General features: G+C 38.3%; 1 protein-coding gene and 1 non-coding gene across 5 annotated transcripts in view; one reads left to right on the top strand and one right to left on the bottom strand.

The window, feature by feature from the left end:
- The window catches only part of UBR5 (ubiquitin protein ligase E3 component n-recognin 5), a 140,371-nt gene that overhangs the window by 67,167 nt on the left and 53,598 nt on the right, over positions 1–19,606 (bottom strand). For 2 of the 4 annotated variants that reach the window (XM_027973156.3, XM_060393865.1), the window contains exons 6-9: positions 14,640–14,829; positions 13,919–14,078; positions 13,163–13,312; positions 11,226–11,437 (exon numbers count right to left, since the gene is read on the bottom strand). In XM_027973156.3, the coding sequence (XP_027828957.1) occupies positions 11,226–11,437; positions 13,163–13,312; positions 13,919–14,078; positions 14,640–14,829 (712 nt within the window). The remainder of the gene's footprint in view (positions 1–11,225; positions 11,438–13,162; positions 13,313–13,918; positions 14,079–14,639; positions 14,830–19,606) is intronic. The other 2 variants (XM_027973157.3, XM_027973158.3) reach the window with 1 other exon arrangement.
- TRNAC-ACA (transfer RNA cysteine (anticodon ACA)) lies at positions 14,250–14,321 on the top strand. Its single transcript has one exon. It is a non-coding gene; the product is annotated as a tRNA-Cys (tRNA).

Here is a 19,606-nt window from a genome sequence, read left to right as displayed (position 1 = left end):
GCACATGGAACTAATAGCATCTTTAAAGTTTCTATCAAATTCCAATCTCAGATGCGTTATGGGACTCAGCTACAGCCTACCAATACTGATAACAGGCCACACTTCAGAGCCATACAGAAAGAGTGCTAATCTGTGACCTTTCATCTCACCCTGCCAGTCAGCTCTACTTCCAAGTCGCATCTGCCACACCTACGGAGGGGTGCAGAAGAGGCCAAATTTGAAGTTTTCCAACTTAGCAACGATGCTCTTTCCTTCACCGTAGGTATCTCAAAACCCCTGTCTACTTTCTCCAGGATGACTGCATCAAATTTTAACACTTCTAACCTCATAATTCCTTCTCAACCCCTTGGTTAAAAAGATGATGGAATTGGACCAAATGACTCCCTATCTCCCAATATACTTAATGAAAAAAAATACCATTCTCCCCTCCCCACAATCTCAGAGAAAGAAGTGTCCCTCTCTACTGCTTAAGGATAACACAGACACAGTGGATGCAACTCACTCTTATTACCCCAACAACCATCCAAACTAGTCTTCCCCTCAGTCTTACTCACAGTAAAGTGAACTATTACTCGGCATACGTTTCACCTCACTGGCTGTCAGTGACAGTGACACCCGGTCTTGCAACAGCCACATCAATGCGCCATGTGTCAGGGAGTTAGAATAGGAAAAAGGAGTTCAAAATGGCAATAGCTAAAAGACAGACAAAGAAAGGGAAAAGCCCAAGAAAAAGGAACAAAGGAAAAATCCGTGGACCTGAGTGAGAACCTCAGGTGAAACAAACACGCCTTCTTCCTGGCTAGCCCTAATTTGCATAGGGCAAACGGGGGCAGGGTGCGGGGAGTGGGGAAAGAGACAAAACTATAAAGAGAGGAAGCTAAGAAGAGCTGACTCCTTAGAAAAGACCCTGATTCTGATCTAGGAAAGATTGAAGGCAAGAGAAGGGGACTACAGGGGTAAGATGGTTGGATGGCATCACTGACTCAATGGATGTATGAGATAGAACTGAGAAAATCACACACTCTTCCAACACATGCACTTACTCAATCAGTCCATCTTCTCTTTAAACTCTGAACCATGTGAGCCTACGCACCACAAGTTCTAGAACCTTCCCTCTCTCTTGTTCACGGGTCACTACTGTCACTACTCTCTCTGGTCTTCCTTTAATCTTCGTGATTGTTTTCTCCATTTCCTTTGTACCATCTTGTACTCCCTGACCCAGATTCTGTCCTTGTCCCTTTATTCAAATTATGCTCCACCCTAAGGTTTATATGTGACTGGGCACCATGCTGTTCAACGTGTCATTCTATCTCCAGACAGACCTGCAGACTAAACTACCTGTAAAAGCAACATAACACCTCCAAAATGAATTCACCACCTCCTCCAAAGCTGCAGGCCCCTTGCAGTCCCTATCTCCATGAAGGACATCCACCCACCCACCCTGTAATAGGAAAGCCACGAAGGAACCTGAGCCCTCTCTTCAACTTCTCTCTTCTCAACCATATGGTGATTAGCAAACCAATGCTAGGCTTGTCTCAACGTCCCCTCAGATTCTTCCCTTCCTCTGAACTCACTGTCACTGCTTTGGTTGTTCAGTTCAGGGGATCAGTTGTGTCCAACTCTTTGTGACCCCATGGACTGCAGCACGCCGGGCCTCCCCGTCCATCACCAACTCCCAGAGTTTATTCAAACTCATGTCCATTGAGTCGGTGATGCCATCCAACCATCTCAATTCCCCTCTCTATAAACAACAATTCTATCAGTCTCTTAACTGTTAAGAATAGGCATAGAATTGTTCCTATTCCTATCTTTCTCCTATGCCAATAGTGCTTGTCTCCTTAAAAACACACCAAACAAAACCCCACCAATCTCATCATGTCATTTCTCTAAGAACTTTGTCGGCAGAACAACATCCTAACTTTTCATCTAGGGCCCTCTGGTGTTGCTCCATCTTGCTCTTCTCCTATTCCCACCACATAGCAGTAATTCCAAATTTCTCACTGTTCCACAAGCACACCCTGTCCTTTCCTGACTCTAGGCCCATATTGATATGCTTGGAATGCTTTTGCATCTTGGTTAACGCTCACTTAGCCTTAAAAACGCTGCTTAAAAGTCATCTCCTCTGTGAAGATTTTGCCGAATCTCTCAAATCTAAATCTAATACCAGGGGACACTAGTCGTTCCCCACTCTAAACCCCTAAATACCAGATTCCCAGCTTCAACCTAGGACTGGTGGTACTGTGAACACATTTCATTGTATGTCAATGTTTGTCTTCCATACTGAGTTCCGTACGGGCTGCTGCTGCTGCTAAGTCGCTTCAGTCGTGTGGGCTGGTCTGGAACAAATCTACCTCTATAACTGTGGCTCAGATCATGAACTCCTTATTACCAAATTCAGACTTAAATTGAAGAAAGTAGGGAAAACCACTAGACCATTCAGGTATGACCTAAATCAAATCCCTTATGATTATACAGTGGAAGTGAGAAACAGATTCAAGGGACTAGATCTGATAGAGTGCCTGATGAACTATGGTATGAGGTTCGCGACATTGTACAGGAGACAGGGATCAAGACCATGCCCATGGAAAAGAAATGCAAAAAAGCAAAATGGCTGTCTGGGGAGGCCTTACAAATAGCTGTGAAAAGAAGAGAGGTGAAAAGCAAAGGAGAAAAGGAAAGATATAAGCGTCTGAATGCAGAGTTCCAGAGAATAGCAAGAAGAGATAAGAAAGCCTTCTTCAGCGATCAATGCAAAGAAATAGAGGAAAACAACAGAATGGGAAAGACTAGAGATCTCTTCAAGAAAATCTGAGATACCAAGGGAACATTTCATGCAAGGATGGGCTCGATAAAGGACAGAAATGGTATGGACCTAACAGAAGCAGAAGATACTAAGAAGAGGTGGCAAGAATACAAGGAAGAACTGTACAAAAAAGATCTTCACGACCCAGATAGTCATGATGATGTGATCACTAATCTAGAGGCAGACATCTTGGAATGTGAAGTCAAGTGGGTCTTAGAAAGCATCACTACAAACAAAGCTAGTGGAGGTGATGGAATTCCAGTTGAGCTGTTTCAAATCCTGAAAGATGATGCTGTGAAAGTGTTGCACTCAATATGCCAGCAAATTTGGAAAACTCAGCAGTGGCCACAGGACTGGAAAAGGTCAGTTTTCATTCCAATCCCAAAGAAAGGCAATGCCAAAGAATGCTCGAACTACCATACAATTGCACTGATCTCACATGCTAGTAAAGCAATGCTCAAAATTCTCCAAGCCAGGCTTCAGCAATACGTGAACCATGAAATCCCTGATGTTCAAGCTGGTTTTAGAAAAGGCAGAGGAACCAGAGATCAAATTGCCAACATCCGCTGGATCATGGAAAAAGCAAGAGAGTTCCAGAAAAACATCTTTTTCTGCTTTATTGACTATGTCAAAGCCTCTGATTGTGTGGATCACAATAAACTGTGGAAAATTCTCAAAGAGATGGGAATACCACACCTCCTAACCTGCCTCTTGAAAAATCTGTATGCAGGTCAGGAAGCAACAGTTAGAACTGGACATGGAACAACAGACTGGTTCCAAATAGGAAAAGGAGTACGTCACGGCTGTATATTGTCACCCTGCTTATTTAGCTTCTATGCAGAGTACATCATGAGAAACGCTGGGCTGGAAGAAGCATAAGCTGGAATCAAGATTGCCAGGAGAAATATCAAGAACCTCAGATATGCAGATGACACCACCCTTATGGCAGAAAGTGAAGAGGAACTAAAAAGCCTCCTGATGAAAGTGAAAGAGGAGAGCGAAAAAGTTGGCTTAAAGCTCAACATTCAGAAAACGAAGATCATGGCATCCGGTCCCATCACTTCATGGGAAATAGATGGGGAAACAGTGTCAGACTTTATTTTTGGGGGCTCCAACATCATTGCAGATGGTGATTGCAACCATGAAATTAAAAGACGCTTACTCCTTGGAAGAAAAGTTATGACCAACCTAGATAGTATATTCAAAAGCAGAGACAATCACTTTGTCGACTAAGGTCCGGCTAGTCAAGGCTATGGTTTTCCAGTGGCCATGTATGGATGTGAGAGTTGGACTGTGAAGAAGGCTGAGTGCCGAAGAATTGATGCTTTTGAACTGTGGTGTTGGAGAAGACTCTTGAGAGTCCCTTGGACTGCAAGGAGATCCAACCAGCGCATTGTGAAGGAGATCAACCCTGGGATTTCTTTGGAAGGAATGCTAAAGCTGAAACTACAGTACTTTGGCCACCTCATGCGAAGAGTTGACTCATTGGAAAAGACTCTGATGCTGGGAGGGATTGCGGGCAGGAGGAGAAGGGGACGACCGAGGATGAGATGGCTGGATGGCATCACGGACTCAATGGACATGAGTCTGAATGAACTCCGGGAATTGGTGATGAACAGAGAGGCCTGGCATGCTGCATTCAAGGGGTCGCAAAGAGTCGGACACGACTGAGTGACTGAACTGAACTGACTGATGTTCCCACAGGCTAGCTTGGCACCTGACACACAGTAGGAGCACACTGATAACTGAACAAACGCATCTCAACTCAAACTTTCTGAGTAAAAGCCCTGCCAGAGCAGTACAACCCTGAACAAGTCATGGTATAGCAACAGTATGGTATGTGAGGCTCTCAGGCCTGTATCCCTCAATGATGGGCCAGGGCTCCTCAGCTCATGAGTCCTGAGGTAAGTGAATCCCATAGACCCTAAAAATCCATGATGGACAAATGTGGATGGATAGCACAAACCACCAACCAAAGGAAGATGGAAAAATCACCTATTGTTTCTCGCCTAATTGAGATGAGTTTGTAGAGAAATACACAGCAAACAGTACATACAGTGGCACAGTATTTTAGCTCACACACTTCAGAATGTCATAGAAAACAATGCTTTTATTGTTTTAATGAAATACTAATGGCTGCTGCTGTGTAAGCTAGTGCCTGTTTCAACCTGGAAAAGGTGGATATGCATATTTCCTTAAAGATCAGTAGTTTCTAGCTTTTTTATTTGTAAACAAAATCAAATCATTTAGAAGGTGAATCTAATCAACAAATTTGCAATTCTTTAAACAATAAACAAGTTATCACCCAAATGAGCATTCTCTCCCAAAGTGGATGAAAAATGCTAAAAATATAACAAAAATTACCTAATGGCCAAAGTTTAAATCATTAAGCATACCAACTCAAACTCGTACTAATTTTGACTTCTGTTTTTTAAAAATTGGTCTTATTACTCCTAATTTTCTCCCCACAAAACTTGTGTTTTTTATTTTTTACACTTTCCTGTTATCAACAAACACTAGTTTTCCAACTTAAGTACTAGCTCTAACAGCAGACTGTACTGTGCACTATGGCTGAAATGGACAGTACACAACTACAGGCTACGTGGCTCAATTTGATAACTGACCTTATCCACACTTCATTTCCCCTCACCTATCTCTGTTTCCATTTTCTCCTTAGGCCTGGTTTCTTTTCTATTTTATGATCACTTCTCCCTTTGCTCTTACTTCATTATTAAATTACATTTGTGATACACTTACCTAACTTTTGGAGAATTTTGAGCATTACTTTACTAGCGTGTGAGATGAGTGCAATTATGCGGTAGTTTGAGCATTCTTTGGCATTGCCTTTCTTTGGGATTGGAAGGAAAACTGACCTTTTCCAGTCCTATGGCCACTGCTGAGTTTTCCAACTTTGCTGGCATATTGAGTGCAGCACTTTCATAGCATCATCTTTCAGGATTTGAAACAGCTCAACTGGAATTCCACCACCTCCACTAGCTTTGTTTGTAGTGATGCTTTCTAAGGCCCACTTGACTTCACATTCCAGGATGTCTGGCTCTAGGTGAGTGATCACACCATTGTGGTTTATCTGGGTTGTGAAGATCTGTTTTGTACAGTTCTTCCTTGTATTCTTGTCACCTCTTCTTAGTATCTTCTGCTTCTGTTAGGTCCATACCATTTCTGTCCTTTATCGAGCCCATCCTTGCATGAAATGTTCCCTTGGTATCTCTAATTTTCTTGAAGAGATCTCTAGTCTTTCCTATGCTGTTGTTTTCCTCTATTTCTTTGCATTGATCGCTGAGGAAGGCTTTCTTATCTCTCCTTGCTATTCTTTGGAACTCTGCATTCAGATGCTTATATCCTTTCCTTTTCTCCTTTGCTTTTCTTTTCCTTTTTTTTCCTTTTCTTTTTCGCTTCTCTTTTCACAGCTATTTGTAAAGCCTCCTCAGACAGCCATTTTGCTTTTTTGCATTTCTCTTCCATGGGGATGGTCTTGATCCCTGTCTCCTGTACAATGTCACGAACCTCCATCTGTAGTTCATCAGGCACTCTATGTATCAGATCTAGTCCCTTAAATCTATTTCTCACTTCCACTGTATAATCATAAGGGATTTGATTTAGGTCATACCTGAATGGTCTAGTGGTTTTCCCTACTTTCTTCAATTTAACTCTGAATTTGGCAATAAGGAGTTCATGATCGGAGCCACAGTCAGCTCCCAGTCTTGTTTTTGCTGACTGTATAGAGCTTTTCCATCTCTAGCTGCAAAGAACATAATCAGTCTGATTTCAGTGTTGACCATCTGGTGATGTCCATGTGTAGAGTCTTCTCTTGTGTTGTTGGAAGAGAGTGTTTGCTATGACCAGTGCGTTCTCTTGGCAAAACTCCATTAGACTTTGCCCTACTTCATTCTGTACTCCAAGGCCAAATCTGCCTGTTACTCCAGGTGTTTCTTGACTTCCTTCTTCCTGCAAGGAGATCCACCAGTCCATCCTAAAGGAGATCAGTCCTGGGTGTTCATTGGAAGGACTGATGCTGAGGCTGAAACTCCAATACTCTGGCCACCTCATGCGAAAAGTCAACTCAATGGAAAAGACCCTGATACTGGGAGGGATTGGGGGCAGGAGGAGAGGGGACGACAGAGGTTGAGATGGCTGGATGGCATCACCGACTCTATGCACAGGAGTTCGGGTGAACTCCAGGAGTTGGTGATGGGTGGGGAGGCCTGGAGTGCTGAAATTTATGGGGTTGTAAAGAGTCGGACACAACTGAGCAACTGAACTGAACTACCTAACTTTTAACAAACATTTCCTGGTAGCTTCTAGATGACAATTTAAATCCACCACCCAGCTTTCACTTTTAGAACCTTGAAAGCAAAGCAGCATGATCAAAAAGTTTGATCAACTGTTCCCAACAGTGAAGCTGCTCCAAATAACCTAAGGAGCCAAATATCATGGGACTGTTTCCTCTCAACACCATTCAAGGAAAATTTAGAATAATGTACAACTCTACAATTTAAAAGGCTGGTGGGAAATAAATTTTATTATTTCCTGTAGACTCTATGAAAACACACCCAGAACAGTAAGGGATATGACTGTAAGTTAACAATACTGACTACTAAATCAGTTATTTCCTCATCACCCACCATACAATCTTCATCAAGTTCTTCTCTTGATGAAAGAAAAAAGAAAGTCAAGTATCTCAGTCGTATCCGACTCTTTGCGACCCCATGGACTGTAGCCTATGAGGCTCCTCCATCCATGGGATTTTCCAGGCAAGAGTACTGGAGTGGGCTGCCTTTCCTTCTCCAGGGAATCTTCCCAACCCAGGGATCGAATCCAGGTCTCCTGCATTGCAGGCAGACACTTTACCACCTGAGCTATCAAGGAAGCACTCTGGGAGCTTACTTAAAATAAAGGATGTGTGCATCTCTTAAACAGAAGGTTTGTTTTGTTACAGAGCACAATGTGGAAGTTCTTACGTTCAACTTCAGCAGACTGACTTAGCGTGAATTACCCTGCAATTTTTCTCCACCCTTTCACCTTCAGCATTTTATCACTTAGCTCTTATCTTTGCAGTCTTATGTCTTTGCTACTATTGGAGATGCATTTTTTTATTCCCTTATAAGTCACTTTAAGATTCTTACTGTAAGTAGGTTGGTGTGTGTATACACACACATACATATATATGTATATACATACATATATATATGTATAGTTACAACTTAAATGTAGGCATTCAGCAACATAGAACTAAATTTCTAATCAGAGAAAAGTAAATTTCAAAAATGACCAAGACATGAAAACGGATCCATGGTAATGGAAGTAACTCTTAGTAATCACTGTGGCCTCCTGTGATTCCCCAAAGCCTCTTGTACCTAATTCTCTTACAGTATTTATGCCAGAGTATTTAACATTGTTCTGCCTTCCTACGATATTGTCACCCTAACACCTGAACAAAAAGCCTAAAACACAATATGTACTTAATCAAGGCTACTCAGTTACTCATTGGATGACTCTCACTTCTGCCTTCACAGATCTTTTAACATCTCTGTAATTAACAATTATGCTTATTAAAAAAAAAGATGCTGAAAAGTTAATAAGGGGGAAAAAATTCATTGATTTATTTTTTTCTTTCTATCTTTTAATCCCTTCACCCATTTTCCCTACTTCCCATCTCTGGCAACTATCAATCTGTTCTCTGTTATATAGGATTCCTTTTTTTTTAAGATTCCACATTTAAGTGCCATCACATGGTATTTGTCTTTCTCTAACTTCATTTAGCATAATGCCCTCAAAGTCTATCCATATTGTCAAAAATGACAAGATTTCATTCTTTTTTTTATGGCTGAATAATATTCTTGTGTGTGTGTGTATGTGTATCAACCCATGATGGACATTTAGGTGGCTTCCATATCTTGACTACTGTAAACAATGTTGCGATGAACATGAGGGTACATGTATTTCCAGTTAAGTGTTTTCATTTTCTTCAGATAATACCCAAAAGTGAAACTGCTAGATCATACAGTGGTTCTATTTTTAATTTCTTGAGGAATCTGTTTTCCATAGTGGCTATACCAATTTCCTACTCCACATTTCACCACTGAAGCATCTTTATTAGCCTAGAAAATGGTGAAACTGTGAAGAAGTAGCTGTTCCTCTAAATAGGTGATGTGAAAGTCAAGATTATTCCAATTAATTTAACAAGGGAATTTCTCAGGTACCCTAACAAAAGAAGGAAAAATACCATGGACACTAACCAAACTTACAATTTATAAATACTGAATTAGGTCATTTCTGAAATTAAGCTAGGACAACTCCTTTTCCCTCCTACCACAAAAAAAAAGCAAAAAAGAGAGACAATTTGCAAATAGTGTGTGCTGACATCCTGTATCTCCCTGCACTCTCCATCTCCTATCAAGCACCCCCTGAAAACCTTTTCTACTCCTCAGGGATCACCATCTCCAACTATAGAGGACAAATATGGACCCCCATAGTGCCTATTTCTTCATGTGGAATTTATCCTATGTCCCTGTATGATAGTTTTGCACATTGTTCCAAAAGCAAGGTCTTTTCCTCCTTAACAACTCTGCATTCTCCTTCTGACTATAGCATTCAGCCTTACAAATCATCTTAACGGTTTGCTAAAAACCAGGATAATACTTATCAGTTTAGTTAGGCTTATGCTATTTTCTTTCTCTGAACTGAAATTTTTGATGTCTAAATTTCAGTCACAAGCTAATAAAAAGTAGTTCTTATTCAGTAAAAACATTTTAAATTAGGTTTTTCTTTATTGGAAAAAAAAAAAAAGGTATAGGTAGGGCATACTCTGTTGCACATACTGCTATTTCTCCTTCATTCAACGTCTGAACAAATCATGGAAATATATGCCAAGTAAGGCCTATATGGTGTCAAAATTTTATCATGAACTTAGTAACTGCCTCTAAAAAGTTGTACTTAAAACTATGCCTATCAGTAAAGACCAACTAAGACTGGCTAACTCTTAACAAACTGTACACTGGCCAGGAAAAAATCCTGCTAAACTCCAACTGCTCAAAACACTTTCAAATACATGCTGAAGAAGACTGGACTAATATAGATGTGATGGCATTATTACAACAAGATTCAGGAGTCCTCCATTACTTCCTGTCAATATGAAGTAGATGCAGCCCTAATTCGATCAAGGCTCTCTAGAAACAGGAAACAAAGAACAATGTACAAAAAAAAAAGGGAAAGAAAAAGCCCAGTGGTTTAAGTCACCTTCTACCAAATGAGGTAAAAGCAGAAACTGGAACATTTCTGGTTTTATGGAAATAAGTAAGAGAATGCAATTCAGAGAAACTTTGTCAGCTGCCAAAGAAAACAGAATAACCTTTTGCTCACAAAGAGACTGATTAAAATTCATGTTCCTTCTTGCATTCAAGCTTTCCACATGAGCTGAATACAGAGGAAAATTAACCACATCAAGATTCACAATAACTATAAAAAATAAACAAATTCAGAAAGTTAAATAATATTTTCCCTTTAATATTCCAAATTCAACTTCAAAGAAAGAAAAGAAATGCACATCAGAACGTCCTTATCTGTTACAGATAACCAAATTCTTATCTTCTTTTACTTCTACTTAAAAGAACCTCTCATCCAACTGGCTCTGGAAATAAACAGGCACTCCAAGAAACACATGGACAGCATATGGCCTCCTATAGGAACCTGCAAAAATGAACCACCTGTCTCTTAAGACAATGAAACCTACACACCATCAACAGGATGTGTCCTTGCAGCTGTGATGGATTTTTAAAGATTCACACCACTTAAGTCCTGGCTGCTATCTAGAAGCCCGCCATGTACCACTCCTCAGGATGCAGAGCATCACTCCCCCAGTTTCTTCCTGTCCAGCCTGCTTTGGCTCCCACAGTTTTTAGAGCAAAGAGCCTGTCAGAATTCGCTGACATCAATCGGGAAAGCTAACTAATCAAAGAAACACAGATTTCTAATCTTGCCCTCACATGCATGTCTATCAGTGAAACCTTCTCTGCAGACACTGGGTCCATTCGACAGCACAAAACAAATCTCTATCAAGAAATATACCATCAGTTACTGGTGAGAGCATCACTAGAAAAGAAATCCTGAAACAGAATGCTTATGTCTTATCTGAAACTGCCATCCCGATGCCTCTGATTTACTTAAGTAGAAAAAAAATAGCACCACTGAACACATCTCGTTAAAATGATTCCTGCAGTGTCAAATCAAGATTATTTATATTTTAAAAGAAACAAAAACATCACTTTATGTCTGCATTTTAAATGACAGTACAGAAACCTGAAATAAAACAGAAACCTTTTGCGGGGGGGGGGGGGGGGAGTACAGTAATGTGTGTGCCAGGAATCCATTTAAAATGGAAGAGATGGGGATTTTTTTCAAATACCTTATCAGGCCACCACTGCAAATCTTCTCCAAGAGACACAGGACTCTGAACAGGCGTATTCTTCTTATCCAAGTTTGGCTCTCCTTCCTTGCTGGTAGAGCCCCTTTCATTATCAAATGAGGCTCCATCAAGCCACCTTCGCTCACGTAAACGTAAAACGGATTCACGTTCACGCAACAGCTCAGAGTCTCTCTCTAAGGGAAGAAGGAGAACTGGTATGCAATTGGGTCACACCAGTGGGATAAAAGTAAGCCACTCTCTAGTAAAGACCCTTCAGGATGCAACTAACAGCAGTTTATCCACCCACAAGAATTTAATGTAACTATTTATCTAATAAGCCTGACATGCAACATTCAAAACATTTAACTCTTTCAAGTGAATGTATGAAAATGGTAAACTAGTTCTTTAAGCATTTTTCTGAATTCCAAATAGATGCTTTTAGAGCAGAATTGCTTCAAACTAGATTCTGGACATTTTACATGGAGTTCTAAACTTCCAGTTTTCATTAAAAATGCTTATCATAACTTTTGAAATTTATCTATTAGAAACTATTCATAAATTAAAATTTTGACATGTTAGATAGATACATAAACCAAAAAATAGCATTTGTTAGAGATTCTACACATAGAGGGGGGAAAAAACTTTAAAGGGGTAAAATAAAAATCCATTAACTGTAAAATTTTTGATAATATTTGTTTAGAGTAATTTTACAGACTAGATTTTTGTGATAAGTCTTATTTAAAAAATTCTGAGAAATTCAGAATTTTTTTTCTATTTTAAGAATCTTTACAGAAAAACTATTTTATAAAAATGCTACCACTGAAACTGGCTTACCAACTTTTTAAAACAAGTTTTCAGGTTGCTCACACGTTACTGTTTTAACTAGGCAATTAAACTTTCTAAGACTTGGATATTGAGGATTAAAAACAATATTAAGTTGAACCATATAAAACTGTCATCCATGCAGGTCAAACATGGTCAAGTACCACCAATTTCATATGGTTCAGACTGAAAGAGATGCCCACATAGAATGCCCTAAGGAAGAGCAAAAGGAAGAAATTTAGAAGGAGCTATTTGTTAGATACTGAATATTTGAAATGTAATTCTTGATGCATTTAAGGCAGTAAAATATTCACTTATTTTTAAAGAATTTGTAAGCTATTACATAACAGTTTCAGTATACTAAAAGATTATTGTAAGACTGTTGTTTTAAAACTGCTTCCAAATAGTAGGCATTTGCAGTACAGTCTTAATATAAAATGGCATCTTTTCCAGTTTACTAATGCTAAGTAAATAATACAGCTGATTCCTTCCTGTTATTTGAATCAAGGAGTTTTACTTTCTGAAAAGTAAATATACTGCCTTTAAAAAGTTAAAATGCCAATTAAATGTATGTCAACATATACAGAGAAAGGCTTCTGTTTGTACGATTTCATAATCTTTCTAAACTCTACTATGAACTAAAGTTCTTCATGATTTTAACTTCTGAAAATACTATTTTAATAAGCTAAGTATTTATATATATTTATTATGGATCAATCTCATTCCAATAAGTTTTTCTTTGGATTTAAAATGAAGAAAATAATCACCTTATTTTAATCAAATAAACTAGAAAGACTTATTTTCTGAATGCTGCATGTCACTGTTAAGTAGAATTCTGCTTTTAGTTCAGAATCCATATTCCTAAATTTAAAAATATAGTTAGATAAAACATAATCCTTTATGTGTGTTCTATAATGCATTAATAGATAAAATCATCTCTAAAGTTCTACTGTGGCTCTTCAAAAATCAAAAATAATCATTTTAATGCCAAAGCATCCAAGAACACTAATAAATAATGATTTCATCTAGTGTAATATTAAAAGTTCAAATACAAAGAATTCTACCACTAGCTCTCCAGTCAGCCAATAATCACCAAGAAATAAATGCACAATTACCTCGAGATGAGCCTAGCCTGGAAAGTGACGACCGACGAAAAGAAGGGTAACCAAAATAGCTAATGTCTTCAGAAAACATGGCGTCTGCATCGATAATGACACTTGGGTGGGCAGAATGAATGTCAGCATCAAGAAGAGACATAAGATCCTCTATAAAGTGAAACAAATATAAATGAAACAGGTACAGAGAAAAAATCTGTAGACCACTGAAAAATCCCTTAAAGTTAAAACATTAAAATCAGGGGCTGACTACTGACATAACCTAAGAAGAGAAGCAGTAACTACCTAAGAAATAAAGTTAACATCATTAACACAGAGTTTAAAGAACATCAATTGCATGATTATTGCTTGGGCTACATCCTAAATAATCACAAGAAAAAAGGATCATTATTTAAGATTCTTGTGACATCACAGAGATGATACAGTCAAAATCTAAATGCAGTCCAGTTATTACATATTCAGTAATAACAGCATCAGAACAACATTCCAGAGTTATCTGTCAGTCAGCAATAAAGCTATGCACATACATCCATGCCTTTATTAGGATGAAACACAAGTCCACTGAGCAGAAACAGGTCCCTATTTTCCCTTAAAAAAGATTTTACAATCAAACCCTTTAGGGAGAAATACCTACCACCTTGAAAAGAACAGTCAGAAAACCCACTGCACTTTCATTTCATTTCATTCCCCAGTCAAAAAAAAAAAAAAAACCCCCTCTCCCTAGAGATGAGAGAACCATGATGGTGATCCACCAACCTCCAGGCAAATAAGATTCACTAGCTGTATCATCACCATCATCTCCATCTTCATCATCCCGGCTAAGTAAATTATTTACAGCAAGGTTTACATCAAGATTTGTGCGCTGAAGTTCTCGAATAATGACACTTCTGGATTTGCCTTGTAAAACAACCTGGGCCTGAAATAAAAAATAAGGAAGAGTGGTACGTTAATTTTCTTTTTCGTAACTTTTCTAAAAATCAAAATGAGTTTTCTAGGATCAAAAAGAAAAGCAGTATTTCACAACTCATGATATAAATCATGGCTACAGCCCACTATATTTGGGCTTCCCTTGTGACTCAGCTGGGCTTCCCTGGTGGCTCAAAGGGTAAAGCGTCTGCCTACAATGCAGGAGACCCAGGTTCAATTCCTGGGTTGGGAAGATCCCCTAGAGAAGGAAATGGCAACCCACTCCAGTACCCTTGCCTGGAAAATCCCAGGGACAGAGAAGCCTGGTAGGCTACAGTCCACGGGGTTGCAAAGAGTTGGACACAACTGAGCGACTTCACTTTCTTTCTTTTCTTGTGGCTCAGCTGGTAAAGAATGCACCTGCAATGCAGGAGACCTGGGTTCGATCCCTGGGTTGGGAAGATGCCCTGGAAAAGGGACAGGCTACCATAAATCATGGCTACAGCCCACTGTATTTAGTTATACCTCACCCTGTCCTGCTTTTATGTTAAGTGTTCCACAGGATCCATACCTGTGAAATCAGCTCCTCTGGAATCACAGATGCTGGGATAACTGGCTGGGGCTGGCTGCCCAGAAGCCCAGATCCCCGATCCCGTCCCGTTCGAATTACTCGAGTCTGTCGGCGAGAATCTCGAGCTCCAGCTGATGACCTACCAGAGGATCCTCCTCCACTTCCACCCACTCCAGAACTCCAGCGACTTCTAAATTATCGGAAAATTTATAGAATAAGCATTTTAAATAATCATTCAGAAAGATTCCTCCAGGTCTCATTTTCACTCTCTTAGGACATGATAAAAGCTATTTTTCTAATTGACATGGTATGTTACAGTAGTATTCTGACAGAACAAGATAATAGAACTGAGCTTTAAAATAACAGTTCTAATTTTTTTTAATGCTTAAATATAACCTCACTTTTAAAAGATAAATACCACGTGCATTTTTTTAAAGAACCACATACCTAGCATTTCTAGACACGACTCTAAAATGAGTTATAATACATTTCCTCTTTGCATGAATGACCTATCAGACATAACTACCAACAGTCTGTAATGCAAAAAGTAAAATTCAAAGCTTAAATTTTAAAGACACAAATAAATGGAAAGACACCTGTGTCCATGGCTTGGAAGATTTAATATTGTTAAGATATCCAGACTGCTTAAAGTAATCTACAGATTCATCACAATCCCTAGCAAAATCCCAGTGGATTTTATGCCTCAAAGGACATAATCAACAGTGAGGAAGGAACGTACAGAATGGAAGAAAATAGTTGTAAATCATGTATCTAATAAGAGGTTAATATCCAGAATATATAAAGAGTTCTTACACTCAACAACAAGAACAACAAAAATCAAATAACCTGACTTAAAAAATGGGCCAAGAATGGCCAAATAAGCATAAGTTCAGCATCACTAACCATGAGAGAAATGCAAATCAAAACTATAACATATCACCTCACACCCATTAGAATGGCTACCATGAGAAATAGAAAACTACAAGTGTTAGCAAGGATGTACAGACACTGGAACCCTCATGCACTGTTGGTAAGACTATAAAATGGTGCAATGCTATGAAAACAGTACAAAGTTTCTTAAAAAATTAAAAACAGAACCATCGTGTATGACTCAGCAGTTGCATTTCTAGGTATAAATCCAACAGAATTGAAAACGGAGTCCCAAAGAGATATCTATATACCCCTGTTCAAAGCAGCACTATTCATAAGAGCCAACAGGTACAAGCAACCTACTATCCAATGAAAAATGAATGGTTAAACAAAATGTGGTATATACACATACACTGTAATATTATTCACCATTAAAATGGAAGGAAATCCTGATACATGCTACAACATAAACTCTGAAGATATTAGGCCAAGCGAAATTAAGCCAATCACAAAAACACAAATGATATCCAAAGTAGTCAAATTCACAGAAACAGAAAGTAGAATGGTGGCTGCCAGATGCTAGGGAGAGGGGTAGAGGGAGCTGTTTAATGGAGATAAAGTTTCATTTTTACAAGATGAAAAAGTTATGGAGCATTCCTTCACAACAATATAACTATATTCAATACTAACTGAGATGTGCAGTTGTAATTGTAAAGATGATAAATTTCATGTAATGTGTTTCTAAACATGATTTTAAAAATATAAAGTCATGTGTTATCCAAAAAAAGCTATGTTCTAGAAAACAGACATGTTTTCAACTTATATGCTTTGTGACAATTATGCAACAGAACATAATAAAGGACCAATGAAAGATACAAATAGATATTAAAATAAAATATTAAATCAGCATTTCTACTTCATGGTTTCCTGTAAGCTGTCAAAATTAAGTCAGGTGGAACTACTCTTGTAGAAGTTTTTAACAGTCAAAAGCTAAATTTATTATCTCAACTTGAAAACAGGAGGAACCACACTAGAGTCTTAAAAAGATGTAACTAGTGTAACTGTTATGTCCCCAGTTTGCCTGAGATACCACCAGAGTCAGAGTACTGTCTGAGCCTATTATTATTTTCACTCCCAAATTTCCCAGTTTGGACAGTAAGTTATATGGCCAATTTGCAATCTCTGTTACACAAAACCTCAACTGAGGTTAGTTGAAAGACAAAGGTCAATGTATCTCTGGCTTGCCCATTCATTAACCTGACTGTTACTATGGAGGATACCACATTTTCCTACTCACACCCACAGTGCAGGATTTCTTCTGCTGGAATCCAAACAACCTACTAGACTTCCTACCTCAACCGATGCTAAACATTCCTCTATCCAGCTTGCTGTCCAGAGAAAGAGCAAGATGTTTGACTAAATATACTATGATTATAGTGAGCTCTGCCTCTCTTTCTCGCTATATATATATACATATATATATATATATATATGCTAAGTCACTTCAGTTGTGTCCAACTCTGTGCGACCCCATAGACAGCAGCCTACCAGGCTCCCCCATCCCTGGGATTCTCCAGGCAAGAACACTGGAGTGGGCTGCCATTTCCTCCTCCAATGCATGAAAGTGAAAAATAAAAGGGAAGTTGCTCAGTCGTGTCCGACCCTTAGCATGGACTGCAGCCTACCAGGCTCCTCCATCCATGGGATTTTCCAGGCAAGAGTACTGGAGTGGGGTGCCACTGCCTTCTCCGATATATATATATATAGTGAGATATAAATATTTTTAATATTAAACTCAAAAATAATGTAAAAACCAGTTTCTACTACCCACACCTCACTCATCAAATTAATCCTACAATTTGACCCCGTTATAATATTCAAGATACACAAAGTGACTCCAATCAACTGGGAAAATCACCCATAATATGGAATTAATCCAGTTTGCAATCTTAATACCCATGGGATAACAATCTTAATACCCATGGGATAAGTCCTGTCCATATACTTGGCTAGTTTAAAAAAAATGTACAGCATCAAAAATAAGAAAAGTCTGAGAAACTGTCATAAACAAGAAAAGCCTATAGAGAAATGACAACTATCCACTGTGGTATCCTGGATGGGATCCTGGAACAGAAAGGACATTAAGAAAAAAATGAGGGAATGTGAACAACCTACAGCCTTCAGCAGATGATAATTTATCAACATACATTAACTATAAAAAGTGTACCAGGCTTATGTTACATGTTAATAGTGTATGGAGCATACAAGAATTCTCAGTACTACCTCTGTAATTTTTCTGTAATCTAAAACTGTTAAAAAACATGAAGCTTATTTAAAAGAATATATACATATACACCTGCATACAAACATATGCTTACATACTAGATAGGTATGTGTGTGCCTGTGCATATGTACACATTTATTTCCACGGAAATATTAACTAGTTTCAACACTTAAGTCAGAAGATTTCCCATAAAAAAACAAGTTTGCAGCTTTTCTTAAGATTAAAGGGCGGGGGATGGGAGAGAAATGGAAGTTTGCATTTGGTAACAATGGCCCTGTAGACTTCTATGGTAACATTAACTGTTTAGCTGCCTCCTTTAAAAATGGGTGATAACAAACAATGGATAAAGAGACTTTAGAAACTAATATTTCCATTTTAAACATTCTTGAAACGCACACTCTCTTTCTCCAAACAAAGTTGGTGTTCTTCCCCTTCAAAGTTGGTGTTCTTGACCAACTGAAATGCGCTTAACAAAAATATCCTGGAGATTTTTAAAATATCTCCCAGGATAAATCTGAGTAATTATGAAAGAGAAAAAACAGCAGCTAGAAAGCCTTAGCACACTGCCAATTAGCAAAACCCCCAAGGGAAAAACATTAAAAGTCCTAGAAACATTGACTGTTATGTATTCCTAAGAATGATGAGTTATAATACATAATCAATTCTCAATTACCCACACTGACAGCAAAGAAAAACAGTATTAATTATCCCAAAATCTTTCAAATGCAGTTCTCAAACAGAGACCACCTGATTCACAATACCTCTATGAACCCAAAGGGAACAAGCCAGGACTCTGAAGGAAGGGGCTAGAGACCAAGGTCTGTGGGGACAGTCTTTCATATATGACTGCACCTGTATATCCTAGATTCTCTAATAAATAGCAAGCTTCTTTAAAGTTTACTATTTCAACACAGGAATGTGGGGGGAGGGGGGAACTATACAACTCAGAGAAAGAAAATGTATTATGAAGGGTAATATTTTTGACTTTAAAATTTCTTAATTTACAGAATACTGGTTACAATTTTTCCATCAACAAACTGAGAAAAATGTTCATACAGGCCAAGAGAAACAATCAGCCTTTAAGTGCTTACATTTTGTGGACATCTGCAAAACCAAATAAAGGTAAACATATGGCTTAGTCAGTGGGAACACTGTGACGTTTTTCAGAATTGCAATCATGAACCCAATGCTAAAACACAGAGTCTGTTGGGGTGGAGCAGGTTTATAAAAACATGATTCAAAAAAGGAATATAATCAAGCATAAGTAAGAGGAACACAAAAACTAATGATTCTCCCTGCTTTCTAAAGTCTTAAAATTAGCCTTAACCTTCTTTTAGAGCAGGTCTACTAAGGTTTTTATCCAAGCTCAAATGTACTCCTTTATTATCATCTTTGTTGTGTATTTCATTACCAAAGACATAAAATTCCACTACTCTCTTTCAGTCATCTTGTCATGCAGTCTATTATAATTGGTTATATCCAATTATTTAAATCTAGGATAATTAAGCAACAGAAACAGCAATGGATTACAAACCGTAAAATAAAACAAATATCCATGAGACCATAATAACATAAATAACTCAACAGTAACAGAATAAAATAGAATAAAAAAGAAATGGGAGAGGAGGAAAAGTTCTTCCTTACAGTCAAATTTCAATTAATGAGTGTAAAAGAAATAATAAAAACATATTTTAAAAAGCACTATTTGGCCAACACCACAGTAATGAAAGAAGAAATTATCAATGGATTCTACAGTTAATGAGCAAAATTATGATGGAAAATGGACTATTTACATAGTCAGGAAGTATCCAGC

The sequence above is a fragment of the Ovis aries genome, chromosome 9 (assembly GCF_016772045.2).
Source record: "Ovis aries strain OAR_USU_Benz2616 breed Rambouillet chromosome 9, ARS-UI_Ramb_v3.0, whole genome shotgun sequence".
NCBI lineage: Eukaryota > Metazoa > Chordata > Mammalia > Artiodactyla > Bovidae > Ovis > Ovis aries.
This window is presented reverse-complemented; position numbering and strand designations above follow the sequence as displayed.